The sequence below is a fragment of the Nannospalax galili genome, unplaced genomic scaffold, assembly GCF_000622305.1.
Source record: "Nannospalax galili isolate Female #2095 unplaced genomic scaffold, S.galili_v1.0 scaffold1184, whole genome shotgun sequence".
NCBI classification, from domain to species: Eukaryota; Metazoa; Chordata; class Mammalia; order Rodentia; family Spalacidae; genus Nannospalax; species Nannospalax galili.
In genome coordinates this window covers 501117-518029 of record NW_008351624.1, presented here as the reverse complement: position 1 = coordinate 518029, position 16913 = coordinate 501117, and the positions used below count along the sequence as shown (strand labels likewise).

Genomic DNA, 16913 nt, shown 5'->3' with positions numbered 1-16913 from the left:
ACTAAAAACAGAATTATTAGCACTAAGTTTGCCTTTCACTGTGATAGTACACAGTGCTCATTTGCAGTGTGCATGTGAAGCCTTTAACTCCTCAGCAGAATTGCTGAAAGTGCACAGCCAGCACTCTGCAATTCCTATGTGCATATGAGTTTCTTAGCAGAAATGTAGAAGAGCTGCACAAAACTGAACCAGCATTTTATTTCATTCTGACACAGACATATTCTATGACTATTCTTTTTAACTTACATTGAATGAAGAACTAAAAAGAACTTGTTCTATTTTTCTCTTTGCTTCCATGTTTGCCGATGCAGCAAAAAGGGTATGAGAGGAGTTCTTGGTGGTTTGTGTTTCTTTAAGCATCATCACCTTCTTCCTCACTGGAAGCAGGTTCTGGCTGAGTGGACAATGTGATATGTCAGAGTTCTCAGTGAATCCCTCCATGCCCTCTTATTTAGCCAAAGATACAGTATGTCTCTCTCTCTCTCTCTCTCTCTCTCTCTCTCTCTCTCTCTCTCCTCTCTCTCTCTCTTGCTCTCTCCAGCTCTCTCTGCATATGGTATGCCCACATGTGTGTGCAGGCGTACTGGCCTGTATGTGCATGTGTAGAAGCCAGAGATCTACTTCAGGTATTCTTTTCTACCCCTTATTTTTGAGACAAAGTCTCTCACTGAATCTAGAGCTTGAAAACCCATGGACGAGCATGTTGTTCCCAGCTCCACTGCTTACATGCACTCTCCATTGTCCTGCCAGACTTCTCATAAAATGCAAGTTCAAAGATCAAAGTATTAAAAATATCAGTGGGTTGGTGGGATGACTCAGTGGGTAAAGACACTTGCTGCCAAGCCTGTGGACCTGAGTTTGATCCCCAGAACCCACATGGTGGAAGGAGAGAACTGACTCCCACAAGTTGTCCTCTGACCTCTATGTATGTGCCATGGTATGCGTACACCCCACCCCCACACACACACCACAAGTCTATATTTTAAAAACAGAATTTCAGGATGGTATTATCAGGGCTTAAAACTGAACATGGGTTCCCTGTGAAGGGTGTGACTGCATATGTTGCATGCTGTGAGACTGACTGTCTCAGTGACCTCCTATTACAAATTGAGGTAAATATAAATATAAAAATAACTAGTTGAGGGGTTGGAGAGGTGGTTTGGTGGTTAAGAGCACAGACTGCTCTTCTAGAGGACCTAGGTTCAATTTCCAGCACCCACATGGCAACTAATACCCATCTGTAACTCTAGTTCCAGGGGATTTGACACCCTCTTCTGCTTCCACAGGCTTTGCATGACATGGGTGCACTTGCCTACATACACGCAAAATACTCATACACATAAAATAAAAATAAAAAAATTTAAATGACTGGTTGGTAATGAAAACAGTAGGAGAAGTTCTATAAACAGAATAAAAATTAGGTAGGGCATTACAAAATGATCATGCTCCCATGAGAATGAGTGATTTCAGGTAATAGGTAAAACTCACATGCATTATGCCAAGTATGACTTTTCTTCTCAGATTCCTGAATACCAGGCATCCTCCTCAGATCCCTGAATACTAGCCCCCCCACCCCCTCATGAGGAACAAGCTAACAAAATGGACATGATCTGGTTTAAATAAAAAACCTTATGGAGAAAAACATAAATGAAGATATGGCATCAAGTCTGTGTAGTATGTTCTTTATGTCTCTTTCTGGCTTTGAAAAGATGGATCTAATTTTCATTTTTAAAACCTCATGGGCTTTATAGGAACTATTGACTTCTCCAGTTCCTAGATACTCAAATTCACTAGTGCTGAGGTTATAACAGAGAAACTAGTATCAGGAGATGTTCATTCAGGACATGTGTATGCTGCCTCATGTTGATTCTGACAGGGTTTTACTGAAATTCCGTGTTATTGTTTCCAGATGCAGAGCCGAAGTATCTGATAGTTGTGCGACCTGCTCCCCCTCCAAGTCAAAAGAAGTCGTGTTCAGGTATAACAGTTTTCACTGGCTTTTCTCTTAGTAACTTCACCCAAGCCGCTTCACCTTTTCCTAGATACTCAGGCTTCACTGCCTTGGGAATGTTTTAGGAATGTAGATGCAGGTGGATATCGGCCCTCAGCCTACAGCTTACTCTGTTAGAGGAGCCACAGAAGCTGGCCTCAGAGACTGCTTGAGTGCATAAGTTGGCACTGTCACTTCTTGTCATTGTTTAAACAAAAACTGACAATTTTGGAACCTCTTCACCTTGGTTCTACTGCTGGTAGGGTTATTGAGAGGATTAAATGAGTTAATGACTGCTCTTAGCCTGTGGTCATGTAGGGCTAGTTCTGTTAGTGTGTTTCTGTTATGCAAGGTGTGAACTTTTGCCCACTGTTGGCCTTTCAGATTTTAAGAAAAAAGTTTTGTGTCTAACCCTTATTTAAGGAGAACATTTACATTTCAAAAGAGATTGGAACTTAGGTTTTATTTACGCTTTATCTTTCCCTTCTAAATATCTTTAAGATCAGGAAGACTAGAAGTAGAAAATGGATAATACACATATGAATATAGAGCAGGAACTTTTCTACAGGACCAGGAGAGTGTTAACTGTCAACCCAACTGGAATCCCCTGGGAAACAAGCTTCCAGGCACAACTATGAAGGATCAGTTAGTCTCTGGGAATGCTTGTAGGGGATTATGCTGACTGGGTTAACTGAGGTAGGAAGACCTACATTAAAGGTGGGCAGCACTATTCCCTGTGCTTGAGTCCTGGACCATAAAAAGGAAAAAGCTAGGTGAGCACATGCATTCATTGCTCTCTGTTTCCTAATTGTAGATGTGCCATGACCAGCTATTTTAAGCTCCTGCTGCCTTGACTTCTCCATAATGTTGAACAGCACCCTTGAACCGTGATCCTTAGCACAGACACAGGAAAAGAAAAGACAGATTAAAAGCTTGCAATGTCTACTCTTTAAGACTCTCACCCAATGAACAGCACATTGCTCCAAAGGAAAATGTCTAAAGGCTGCAGATCACCTTTGTCACCTGATACAGCATCTTCCTCATTGCAGATGTCATTGACCACAGAGTCTTGCTTTACTTCTTTTAGTGGAAAGTCTTCTCCAAGTAATCATTTCCTAATCATGCTTATCCTTTAAGGAACCCCAAATGCCACACAGAAAAGGTTCTGTGTGTTTGCCTACTCTGTTTACCTAGAGGGGTAAAATGGGGAGAAGAATCTGGCACTTCAGCCAGAGGGAGTAAAGGGGCTTGGCCACTCTGAGGTGGTTCTCCTAATATACCAATGAGCACAAGGCTGGTAACCGGAAAGGAGATGCCACAATTCCCTCCCCTCCTTTTTTTGTGAATTCCATTTGCTTTTCCAAGCATCACTGAATGCTCAAGCACTTTGAGAAATAAAATATCATTTTCCCCTTCTGATTGCTTATATTATTTCAAAGCAAAAAAAGAAATTTCAGTATTTCAGGGCAGTATTTTGAAACCTTGAATAATAAAGTCAAGCATGAGTGTGGTGCCTTAGAATCTGGTTTCATGTCTATATTCATGAACTGTTGATGTAAATATGATCATACAAATAAAAACTTATAATCAGGAGCGTGATTAATGATCACACCTGAGCAGGACTTCATCCCTTCATTTCCTCTCCAGGTCTTTAATCTGCCCTTAGATTACTTCTCACTCCATTGTGAGGATCTCAGGAAATTGTTTCATCCTGTCAGGATGGGAAACTCCACCTTTCCTTTCAGGCAGCTGGTAGAATTTTTGTTTTGTAATCTGTATTTGGGAGAGATGACTTGTGGCATAGCATCCATTCCTTTTACATTTGTATCCACTACATAAATTCTAATTACTTAATCTCTTTCATATTAAGATCTCAAAGTTAGTGAAATAATTGTTTGGTGGTCGTATACGACTTTAGGTTCCTCTCAGGGAAGGAAATACATGTCTTTCATTATCTAAGTGAAATTTCCTCTCTTCATAAGTCATAAATTAAGCCAATGATGCAGTAAAAAGAAAACTAGAAAATGATTGACAGAGTTTGCATTTTGACCTTGCTTTCTGCGTGACTTTGGATACTCTTGAAACTTTCCTGGCCTTTGTTTTTCATCTGTAAAATAATACTGTTGTATCATGTTAGTAAAACTCAACTTAGAAACAGGAAGACAATTATCATGATCATCCCAGTATTTGTTTCCAAACTACATGTGCTCTCAACCTTCAATCAAGGTTCTCACCTCTCCTCCTTGGAGGGCAAATGTCGACCAATCAAATCACCAGCATGTAGGTAGATCTGAAAAAATTTTCAGAGAAGGGAACATGTATGTTTGGGACTAAGTAAATGATAACCATCTTATTTTAGACATCATTGAGAAACCAACTATCCTAGTTCTAGTGTGCTATCATATAGTAGGGTAACCATACAGCTTTTGGTTACTATATCCAGTGCCTAAGATAATCAATTCATAAAAAGAAAAGGTTTATTGTGCCCCATAGTTTTAGAGGTGCCATTCCATAATTACTTGACCTCATTCTTTAGGGCTATGGCAGCACTTCATGGCGGGAAGGCACACTGAAGCAAACTGCTCTCTTCATGGCCAGAATGCACAAAGAGAAAAGGAGGATGAGACTAAGGTCTCAGAATCCCCTTTGGAGATACACTCCCAATGACCTCAACCCCGCCCACTTCATCCCACCTTTTAAAGATTGCATTAATTTAGAATCACAACATGAACTGACGACTAAGCCTTTAGCACTTGGACTGCTGGGGGACACAGAAGGTTTCTTACCAGTGTAATACATTACAGAACTAGAAGAAATGTGCAGTGTGGTTTTCAAGAGCATTTGATACAGACAGTCACCAATACCATTGCTTAAGGGCTCCTTTCTTATTACCCTTTATGAACGTCACAGGCCACTGTGCTGTTTTATTCTCATCCCATTAGATTGAGGTGGCATAAGTTATTCCTATAACAAATAAAACATGCATAGTCTCATGAATAAAGCAGGGAACTCAGTGGGGATAGAAAGTGTGTATTTGTTATACTTATCCAGCTTTATGAAGCTTCTTTTAATTTTTAAAATTTTATTTATCCCAGTTGAGCTAGTGGTTGAGATTCTTCCTTTTTTCTGTTTCCTCGCTCCTTTACTTTCAAATAAGTTGGAAAATTCAAATGCCTGGCCCTATGTGCTTGAAAAGAATCTGTAGTGGTTCATCAGCATAACTTGTGGTATTGCCTAAATCCAATTAGGCCAATCAAAACAACTGCACTACCTCTATTACTCCCACCTCACCACTCATCAAAAATGTGTTTGCCTTTTCTATTTAGATGCTCACTGTAAACCTATGCCTAGTACAGTGCATATCAAGGAACTTCCAGATAGGTTTTAAAAAGACACAGCCCCAAACTGCCTTCTAAATACTTAAGCTTATACCCATAGACAAATGCTGCTTTTGCTCTTAATCAGCAAATGTTCCCTTTGTAATGAACAGTATAGAATGTGGAGACCACTTCCTGAGAGTAAGGAATGGTTCCCTTCTGAGGTTCAGGGAACAGTGTGAAAGAGGGAGTGAAAAGCACATAAGGCCAGAAGATAGGGAGATGAGTTGTGAAATGCCATCTTCTGGGCATGGGCATGACATAGACCATGCCATCATGATCTTATGGCAGTGGCTGCCTGCAGTGGGCCTGCACAAGACTGGCTCTGTTAACAGTCAGTCTTAGACTGGGAGGGGTCTGTGTGGATCTACCCACCCTGCTGAACTAGGGGCTGCTGATGGATTCTGGGAAGGGACAGACATTTTCTTCAGCTGTGTACCCGCTAATAAGTCCATCATATTCCAATGGATAGTTCTAAACCCATGGTTGTACAGACAGCCCTGGTTAAACTCAGTGGATTGAAAAACAAAAGAAAAAGAGATATATGTGGGAAATGGGCAAGGAGAAAAGAGAGGGTGGGGTGAGAATAAATAGAATGCACTATGTTTGCATGAAATGGTCTAAGAACAAATATAAAAGAAAAAAGACTATAACCTACAACTTAAATAATACATTACTTTGTTCTCAGAGGATAGTTTATGCTAATTTCCAGTCCCAAGAAAAAAAAATAAGCATGTTTTTATTTCATTTATGAAATAAATACAGTGGTCTGTGTATAGGCCCACAAACATATAAGTATGTATATGTGTGTTTATTAAAATTAAAACTAGGTAGAGTTTCATATGGTATATATGTATGTATGAACATGAACACATGCATGCATACACACACAAATATATCATACCTTCATAAGTTCAATAAAAGTTTATTTGACTCATGTTTAAATTCATGGACAAAAATTGATGTTTGTAGACTATACGAAAATCAAAGGTATACTTTTTCTCATCCTAACAAGTCATCGCTATGGACTTATTTTATTTAAACCATCAAAAGCATGAAATGTTTCCAATGTTAACCTGTGTGCTGCCTCTGTAGGTAAATCTCGTCCTCGCAAACCTCTCCAGTTGGTGGTTGGCACTCTGACACCAAGCTCAGTCTTCCTGTCCTGGGGTTTCCTTATCAATCCACACCATGACTGGACATTGCCAAGTCACTGTCCCAACGACAGGTAATTCTCCATAATGGGAAATTATTTTCAGTGTGTTTTTAGTATTTGAACATGTTTAGAAGACTTGTACAAACATTAGGCCCCTTATCATTTACCTATCACCTACTAGCTATACAATGGTAGGTATGAGGGGAACGTAGGTATCTAAGTCAAGGGTCCTACCCTTGATAGAAATAGGATCTTTCTGAATAAAAGGCACCTAGATGTATGTTTGCTGACAACTTAGCAAGCACACCGAGGAGCAAATGCCAGTTAGCCATTATCAGTAATATGTGTAGTGAGCTCAGGACTGACCAAAAGGTGGTTAGGAAGTCAGAAAGACTCCTACAAGTTGGAAAGTTTCTTGGGAAAGGAAATATATATATATGGGAGAGAGAGAGAGACTTACTCTGTCTCCTGTATCTCTACTTCCACTTCTAAAGTATAGATCTTTGACCTGAAAAATGAAGACATTTTTGAAATGGAAGGCCTCAGAGTGTTGTCTTAAATCAACAGCATCACCACTGCAAACATTTGGGGACATGTAAATGAAACATGCAAATTGCAGGTCCCCTACAGACTTGACAGGTTCAGAAATTCTGGGAGTGAGTCTCAACCACCTGTGCCTCAGGAAGCCTTGTAGATGATTCTGATACCCACTAAAGTTTACGAGTCACTGAGTTAGAGAACTGGGTCTTCACACATAGGGGAGACGTAAGCAGAGGTGAAATGGAGTTAGAGACAAAGCTACCACCTTCTTTGGTAGAACAAATAATAAAAAATCAGTTATATTTTTTAAACACTGCCATGCATTTATTCTTAAACCTAACATATGTGTTTGATTCTGTCTGTGAGATAAGCAGTTTACTAAACATGATCCTAAATTTCTTATAAAATAGTATTTGCTTCTCATAAATATTTACTACATTGGTACCGAAATTCAAAATTTATAACTGAATAGACTTTCAAATTGTCCAAGCTTCAATCAAAACATTTTAAAAGATTTTTTTAGTTATTTTAAATACACTCAAAATGATATCAAAGTTGAGAAATATCTCATTCCTGCTTTAAATGGAAAATGTGAGGTATAATTTAAACAGCAAAATCCACAAAACTTATGTGTGTAATTGAATTCACAATAAATACCTAACAGTATGTATGTGATAACACCAAAATAGAACACTTTTGTCACTCCAAAAAAACACCTTCCCGCAGAAGCACCCTCGTTTGATTTTTATCACTCTAGATTAATTTGGTCAACTCCAGAATTCCACTTAGAGGGACTCACATTGTGTTGGCTTTGGGTCTGTTTTCTTTTCTTCAGCAGTTCTGGTGCTTCATCCTGGCACTGCAGCTATCAAAAATCTCTCCCTTTTTTACTCCTGAGCTGCATCCTGCTATGTGAATATTCTCCTGTTAGGGGATACAAGGATTTTTTTGGTTCTTGTTTTTTTTTAAGATTGTTTTTTCTGGGACAGCACAAATTATTCAGTTTAAAAAATTTCAAATCCATATTCGTTCAGACAATTTTCCAAAAGCAATGTCCTTACCCAGATTTTGCAAAGCAGGCTTAAGTTAAATAACTGCAGATTATTCCTCTATCCAGATCCTTGCTTTATCTTTTAACAAGTACAGATGTTTTTAGAGTCGAATCTGAATGAACTTCCCAATACTTAAATAATGAAGTCTTGTAACACTTCTAAATAGTTGCTGGTTTGTTGCCAACAACATTACCAAAAGCACTGGTTATTAAGTAAAAATTGTTTTAAGGCTAAATTACAGTAAACATGAAAGCTCTAAGCTTAAACCCAATATAAATCAACCATTTCCAATTATCAAATTAAAACAAAAAATATTAACTCCTGGAAGCTGAAAGCAGGAGTTCTCCTCAAAACATCACCAATGGTATTTTAGACCTTTGCCATTTTGTATTTATTTGTTTGTTTGTTTGTTTGTTGTATTCAGGGACTCTTGCTTTCAACTTAGAAGTTCAAGTCTATAACAGGTTGCAGCTCAGGTAGAATACTATGCACAGCATTTGATTACTTCAAAACAGCAGGAACACAAAGGTGGAAGTGGGTAGTCAAACAGGGCTTGCTGTTCTTCAAAATTAGTTATAATGGTAAAACTATTATTATAAAAAAGCATAGATATCCAAAGTTCTTCCTCCAAGTTTCTTTTAAATTTTATTTTATCTCTTTGTTTGGTTGGTTTTGGTCCTTTTAAGACAGGGTCTTTCTCTAGCCCAAGCTGGCCTATGAATGTAGACCAGTCTGGCCTTGATTTCACAGATGTCCACCTTCCTCTGTCTCCTGGGTGCTGGGATTAAAGGTGTGTGCCGCTATTCCAGGCAGTTCTTGTTTCTTTACAACTATAGGCTTTACAAACATTTTTAGATAAGATCTTGCTTGTATCTGTTTTAAATTCTCTTAGGAAAAAACTAGAATTGGCAGAGCTGTATTACAGGATGTGTATAGGACGTCTATGAACCGTCTCTGCCTGGTTTTCCATCTTCCTTCCCTGAAGCAGTGTCTGAGCGCTCCGGTTGCTCACCGCCTCTTCAGGTGCTGCTGCGTTTTTCATTGTCGGTGTTCTGTGATAGCGCTGGCTCCACACACTCCTCCACACCATGCATTTCCCTTGCACTAAGGGTTCTGAGCACTTTTTCATATACTTTTTGGCTGTATACTGTATATTTTTGTAGGGTTTTATTCTTGTCCAAAAAGAACTGTAAAGAAAGCTTTTTAAAACCTTTATAAGCACTCATAAGTACCTGTAATATTACTTTGACTAGGAAATTTAGAGTAAAAATAAATGAAATAAAAATTTTCTTTCTATGTCCATGGTTCTCAAGGGATGAGTACTTGGGAACATGTTGAAGATATTTCCAAAACTCACTTTTATGAAAAATAATTTTGAGAAGTTTTGAAGAATCTGAAATATTCCTTATTGAACCTACCACTAAGCCCAGGACTTATTTTGCTTGGAAAATGGACTCTTAAAAGTACATATTCTTTTTACAATAATTCCAGTTTTTAGCAGATTAGTCCAGTATGCCAATACTGAGAAAATAAATATGTGTGGGCTGCTTTTTTCTGCTTGTGCCTTTAAAAGCCTCTTTTACAAAGGGCTAAAGAAGTATGAGGGGAAGAAGGAAAAGAAGGAAATTTGATGGCTTTACAGCAAAATGCAACCCACTCTCAATGGTTACTCAACTTGGTTGATACATCACAGAGATGTAGTCCACCAAAATCAGCAACCTGGCAAATTTGTATAAAATGTCCTCCGCTGGTTATCAAGCTTTTCTTTCCATTTTGCTTGGTCCTATTAAACATTCCATCAAAGAATGTGTCTGATAACTGGTTCTGATGGATGGATGTTGCCATAGATGGCAGCACAGGGTGATGGTAGAATGGTAGAATACAAAGGTCAGGACAGATGACTAGGGGAACTCCAACACAGACACTGGATTCTAAGGTCATCTGACTCAGATGTCATATGGATCTCACTCACCTCTTTCACACCAACTCTGGCCCTGTGATTGTTATAAAATAAATGTAGTTGTGAATGTCAAATTACAATATTTAAAATTCTACTTTGAGTAAAATGTTCCAAAACTTCAGTATCATGTGAGGAGAGTTACATCCTTTTAAACCCAGATCCCTTTTAAATAGGGATCTGTTAGGATATGACATAGAAGAATTAAAGAGTTGTGACTGAAAAGGAATACTTCAAGTACTTTTCAATTCTGTTTCCCATGCTTCCTTTTTCCCAAGTCACTCAGTTAATAAAGAACTGACATTCTAAAACTGTGGTCATATTTGAGAAAAATAAGGAGTTCTCATTTAAAAGCCCCGGAAATACTGTATATATTATAAACACATAAATAAATCTACTAGAACTGCTGATATTTAGAAACAGACTTGGAAATCTATCCTCACATACCCATAGGATTTTTTAAGATGTTAGACCAGTCTAATGTGTTAGAATAACCAATAGCAGCTAAAAGGGATGATTGTATCTTGAAAATTAGAAGACTAATACAGTTGAGGTTTTCCTTCAGGAATATCTTCTTATAAAATCACTGGAATCCAGATGCCTTTGGCTTGTCACAGGAACACCAAGGAGTTTGTTTTAAGCCAATGAGCTCTAGAATCTTGAACCCTCCTAAGGTCTGATTTATAAAAACCATTTCATAATGACTTATAGAAACCTTTATCCTATGCAATTAACATACTGTAAAAAATTGTTCACTTTTGCCCTGACTCTGAACTTTCCATATCAAATATCTGAAGTACTAAGTTTGCAATGAGGTGACCTGTGCTTTAAGTTTGGAAATATTTGTGGACTGTTGCTCTAGCTCTGCGGCTTGTTTCTACACCTGCTTATTTGAGGTCAGTGTAGGTTTCCCAAGGTTTTCCATCCTTTTCTCAGTTCATGTTGAAGAGTAGTTGTGCTCCATTTACAGTTTTGTGCTCAACAACCTTTGAATGGAAGAAGATAACATTTGCTCTTAATTTATCTATGACCAAAAGAGAACATTCCAAGTTGACTTAGAGGAAGGGTAAGGTATTTTTAATCAAAATTGATTTCACATTAAGTGACCGTTTTTCCTCCTCATGTTCTGAATTACTAAGGCCTTCAATGCCTTAGCTCTCATTACTTTGCCAACTCATTAAAACTTTACAATTTGTTTTGAAATAATTTTCACATTTTTATAATATGTTTATTTGCTAATGTAGAATGAAAGTTCTCTTTTTGGTCAGTTCAGAATAGCCTGTTATATTTTGTTTTCTCTCTTAGAGAAAAACCTACTTTTGCCATATCCCTAGACCAATGTAATTTCTAACTGTATTCTAAATATGCATCCTCACATTTTCAGTGTAAATTTTAAGCTCTATGGAAGAAGAGACTATGTCCTCAGACCAGCATGCGGTGCGTTATAAACCCTTGAGGAACACAAGCTAAATGAACAAGCAGAAAAATGTACCCATGTTCACTGCTGCGTACCATTACCTCAAAGTCAACCTGACAAAACTGAACTCATATTTCTCTTGAAATAGCATCTCGTTTGTTTAATTACTTTGAGAGGTACTGAAATTCTTCCATATGTCCTAATTTGAATATTTTCTTTTTATATTTCATTTTCTATTGGTTTATAAAGGCCTGAGTTGTATTGATTTTGCTTTGGAGAAGTCCCCGTATCTGTGTCTTTTCTTATGCATCTCTATCTCACACAGTGGTCCCATCTCCTTTCCCAACTTAGTCCATCTTATCTTCCACGATGCTGAGGATTTCTAGACTGAGCACTATCAGTTTACTCCTTCCATTCATAATTTATCTTTACCTCTGCTCATTTCTCACTTTTCCAAGCATAACACTTCTGACATCAGTGCACCTGATTCCATCTCTTTCCACGTCCTTAAACTTTTGCTTCTTCAGGATCCTCTTCTCTCATGTATTGCTTCATTGGCACTGGTACCCTGCCTCCTGCTTACAAATAGACTCAAGCTTTGCCTAGCTGTACCCCCTCCCAAACAAAACAAACTCCTTTGCTCTCATTATATCTTCCAAGTTTCTTTTCAATCTCTTCTTAGTTCTAAAGCCTCTCAGGGTTGCTTGCTTCTTGATTCCTACATCACCCCTGTGCCCTTTCTTTTTTCTTGGCTCCTATCCCCTTTTTACTGTCTCATTGGGACTTGTTAGTCATCAGTGATCTATTAATTGCTAAATCCAGTATGATTTTCTAAGCTTTCATCCTTCTTCACTTCTCTCTCTCTTCTTAGTGGCCATCCCCTCATTCTTGAATTCTTCCTATGACTTTTTTTCTCTTATTTCTTTAAATATTTTTCTTCTCTCTGGATCTTTTCTTTCTGCTAAATCTGGAATTGTGTTCTCTCCTCGTCTGTTACCTATGTATCAACATTTCTTACCCAGGTCTTATCAGTTCTCTTTATATCCATGCTTCTCAAACTTTGATGTATATAAATCCTGTCAAAATGCATATGCATGCCTAATTCCAGAGGCCCAAAGAAGAGCCCTGAGATTCCACATCTCTAAAGGGCTCTCAGGAATGACTGCTCTAGAGAATAAAAGCCACAGCAAGGATATAAACTCCCAAAGCTGAACCTTTGACATGGACCCTTTCCAAACTTATAAAGCAGTTTCTGGTTGCCCCTGGGATATTTTCATCAGGATAACTAGGTCTAACAGTGGTTCACTAACTCAAATTCAAATTAAATTGCCAAAATTTTACCCAGTTAGAATTTTTTCATCACTTGATGCCATTGTCCATGAAAACTTAGTTTTGGGTTTTGTTTTCTCTTTTCTTGATTTGCCTAGCCCATAAGGATCTGGTCTCATTAGTATTTTCATAAAATATATCTCTGCTCTATTTCCTTTTCCACATTTTGTTTCTTCCATTATTGATTTTCTAGTGATCTGACATCTGGACTACACTCTGAGATTCCTCCTTCTAGCTTATAACTTTTCTACTACCAATAAATTTAACCTCCTTCCTCGTTACCCACCTTTGTTCAACTTCTGAAGATGCTCCAAGAGATTGCTTTCCTAGTGAAAGATGTCATAGGGTCTCTCAAGGAGCACATCTAAAAGGACATCTGTCCATTTCAGAACTGAGGTTACTAATCTTCATTTTCTGGACCTAGGCAAGATGTCTTCACTTGACTCATACCACTTGGATGGATTTAAACTTCATTCAGCCTGTCCATTACTAGTTCAAGTCAGAGAGGGCAGGCTCAGGTTCACCTATGGCCTCTCTGCTCTCCATCCTGTGGCCTTTATTCATGTACTTGTATCTGACTCCTTTACTGTATCATGAGCTCATTCTTGAAGTTCTAAACAATGATCTCAACAGATGGATCAACAAGGAGCTTAACAAAGTCCCTCGGTGAGAGCTGTCAAGATGGCTCAGTGGCTAAAGAACTTACTGAGCCAGTCTGAAAACCAGGTGAAAACCAGAATTCAATTCCTGGAACCCATGTAAAGGTAGAAAGAGAGAACTGACTCCACAAAGTTTTCCTCTGACTTCTACACATGCTATGGAATACATGCCCCCTACATCATAAATACACACAATAATAATACAAAATGATATTTTTAAGCTAAAACTAATCACCCAGCCAGGTGATTCACATTTGAACCTCCTCTACAACATTTTCTACCAGAGCCCACAGTGAGCATCTCTAGAGTAGGGAAAATAGATAGCATGGGTATTAGAAATGTAAATGTTGGTCAATCTGATCTTAGTTCAAAACTTCACTATAAACTTTGTGACCTTGGATAGATTGTTTAATGTTCTAAATCCTGGTTTAACTCCATATGTAATGGGAGTACCACTATTATTACATTATGAGGTTATAAAAATTAAAAGTAATTACTACTGGGTTAGGAACAGCTGATCTTAAAGCAAGGGACTCTAGATAGCTGACTAGACCTCAGTGGATGAAGTTATACTAAGGGACATCTGAGGACACCAACTTGACTTGATAGGCCTTACCATAAATGAAAGAATGCATGAAATCCAGTGGGGGAGCTATGGGAGGGTCCCAATGGGGAAGAGGGTATAAAGATGATTAAGATGTTCAGTTTGAAATACACAAAAATTCATTTAAAAATTTACAAATATAAAAAAGTAGTGACCTGTAAAAGGTTATCAGTGAATGTAGCGAACACGCCTACCTAACATCTAATAAGGCCGGCAGTAAACACTCGGTAAATGATACTGTCTACTGATAGTTTTTTTTCTCAATGCTATTTCTTTTATTTTAAAAAAAACACCAAGATCACTGGATTTAAGTTCTTTTGCTAAACTTAAACCAGTCAGGAATGGGTGGAATCAAATAAAGAAAGGAAATCTTAGAAATAATTGATCAATTTGAAAAGTATCACAACTACTCAAGCATAATAGGGACCTACACTTGCTGTTAAATGCTTTGTAAGATAGAAAAAAAAGGTGAGTGCAAGAGACACCATGTAGGGAAACATCTGGACCTGAGAGAGGTTTGACAGGAAGGGAGAAGAGCATTCACAGGAATGTGGGTCATGAGGTAAACAGACTGGGGGAGGGTAGATGTTAAGGTAGTTCGTGGAGGATTAGGTCACTGCATTTAATCATGATTTCACTCTGCCAAAGAGGCCACATATCCAAGGACAAAGAGATGTAGACATTTTTGGTAGTATTAAAGTGGAAGAAAATGGATTATTTTTAATAAAGTTTGTGGTAAAGTGACAGGATTCAAAGAATGTTAATTTTATTTTTGTTTTGGTAGAATTCAAAATATTTACACAACTTTTTGATTCAGGGAAAGGTCCTTAGAAGATCAAAAGAAAGGTTGGTGAACTGACAGAGTAAGAAAATGGATAGAATTACCAGGTTTATTGTTGAAAAGAGGAGATTGTATTTAATCCCCTGAAATTAGAGTGAAGGTGAAGAGACCCCCCTGTGGGGAAGGAGTGAGGGGCAGAATTTGTATCAGGAGTTGTAATCTCCACAAAACAAAAATATTAACAAAGGGGATGTTAGGAAGACTCCTTTGACATCAGGACAGTAAAAAATGAATAATATAGATATTTTGGGAAATATAATTTTATCAAAATAAAAGTTTGGCTGAAAAAAAATTATAGCCCCAAAAATGGTGAATGACAGGTGAGTGTGCAAGGAATGAATTAGTTTGGATGTTCTTCATTCTGTCCACTTGGTACAATCCACTGCCAGCTACTACATCACGCATTCAGTTGATGTCTCAGATATGGTTTTAGAATATAATACCTAATATTTTACTGGAAAAAATTTCTGTAAACAGAAAGAATCTCAAAAAGTGTTTAGTCCAAATCCTCTTGTGAGAAAATTGTTGCAAAGATAAACTGCTTCCCTGTTAGACTATTGTTTGAGTGGATAAAAATCCTCTACCTGTATTTTTAGCAGCAGGTTTTTAAAATAGGCTTTTACTACGTAGCTAGGCTGGCCATGAACTAATGATCTTGCTTTGGCCTCCTAGGTATTTAGATTGCAGGTGAGCACCACCATGCCCAGCTTGCAATTTGTATTTTAGGGCCCACTGCCCCTCTGCACAGTTTTGTTCAAATGCAATGATTCACAAAAAATCATACAATCAACATTTCATCCTGAATATTTCTGGACAACAAGGAGATCGTTACTATGGGTTATGGTAAATATATAAAAAAAGCAAAGGGTTAAAAAGTCCCGAGCAATACTAAATGCTAATTCTTTATGCTGTTCTTTGATTCTGGGTCATTTTATGTCTATTTTCATCTCCTTTTCTAAGTATCAGAGTAGAAAGAGGCTTCAGAGAAGATCAAAAAGCGGAGTTTAGGAGTCAGAAAACAGACTGAAAGGTCTTGTTACCAGAGTTGGTGCTTCTCAGCCTCTCTTTTTCTTCTTTGTAACTTCTTTCTTTGCTCAGAATTCATTGTATGGGTTAACTGAAATAAATAAATCCCAATCTTAAGTCTTCTGCAAATGTGCAACACAGATGTTTACTGTATTTTGCCCCAGCTCGTGATGGTTTCACCGCAATGCTACATTTTGGCGAGTGAAGCATTAGGAAAAAATCGATTTGAAAAATATTATTGTAAAGAAGAAATGAAGTTGGGAGGGGGATGTGGGGTGGGCTGAGAGGAGCTGAAGGGAGGGAGTGGGGACTGGATATGATTAAGATGTATTATAAACATGTATAAAGTTTTCAAAGGATAAAAGTAAAGTGATCATTAATCATTAAGAGAGTAAACCTTTTTCAAATGTTCATTTATCCTTTAAGTGAAACAAAATTTTCCTATTTATAGGAAACAAAAAAGATAAATATAGCAGATAAATAAAAAATTTGTATGTATACACACACACACACACACACACAAAATTGTCTACCTAATATCTTTTCTAATAGCTAAAATACAGGCCATTTAAAGCACTTATAATCTACTTTTCAAATGAATGAGCCCAGGGGAAACTAGACATTCATTCTGTTAATTTCACAGTCATTGTATTAATTGCACCTACTAAGATTAAGGTTATAAAACACTGTTTATTCTCAAAAAGTCTATAATTTGCTTTAAAATTTTAAAGAATACTTCATTTTGGGCATTACAGTTGCTCTCTCCTTTAGGATTTAGAAGATGTCCACCTTGTGCACTTGTCAGCGTAGATAATGTTGAGAAAGACAAGCTTAAGTGATACGGAAACTGCTGGTGGCCCATGCGCCTGACAAATTTATTAAGAGAGGGCATAACAAGCTTTGTAATTGAAATAGAAGAAATACAGAGGCTGAATTTTTTAACATGTGGTTATAATTAGGATTTT

General features: G+C 37.7%; 1 protein-coding gene across 12 annotated transcripts in view; it reads left to right on the top strand.

The window, feature by feature from the left end:
- Positions 1–16913, top strand: part of Abi3bp (ABI family member 3 binding protein) — a 255155-nt gene that overhangs the window by 99775 nt on the left and 138467 nt on the right. For all 12 annotated transcript variants that reach the window (XM_029553747.1, XM_017802040.2, XM_017802041.2 and 9 more), the window contains exons 3-4: positions 1910–1978; positions 6463–6595. In XM_029553747.1, coding sequence (XP_029409607.1) covers positions 1910–1978; positions 6463–6595 — 202 coding nt within the window. The remainder of the gene's footprint in view (positions 1–1909; positions 1979–6462; positions 6596–16913) is intronic.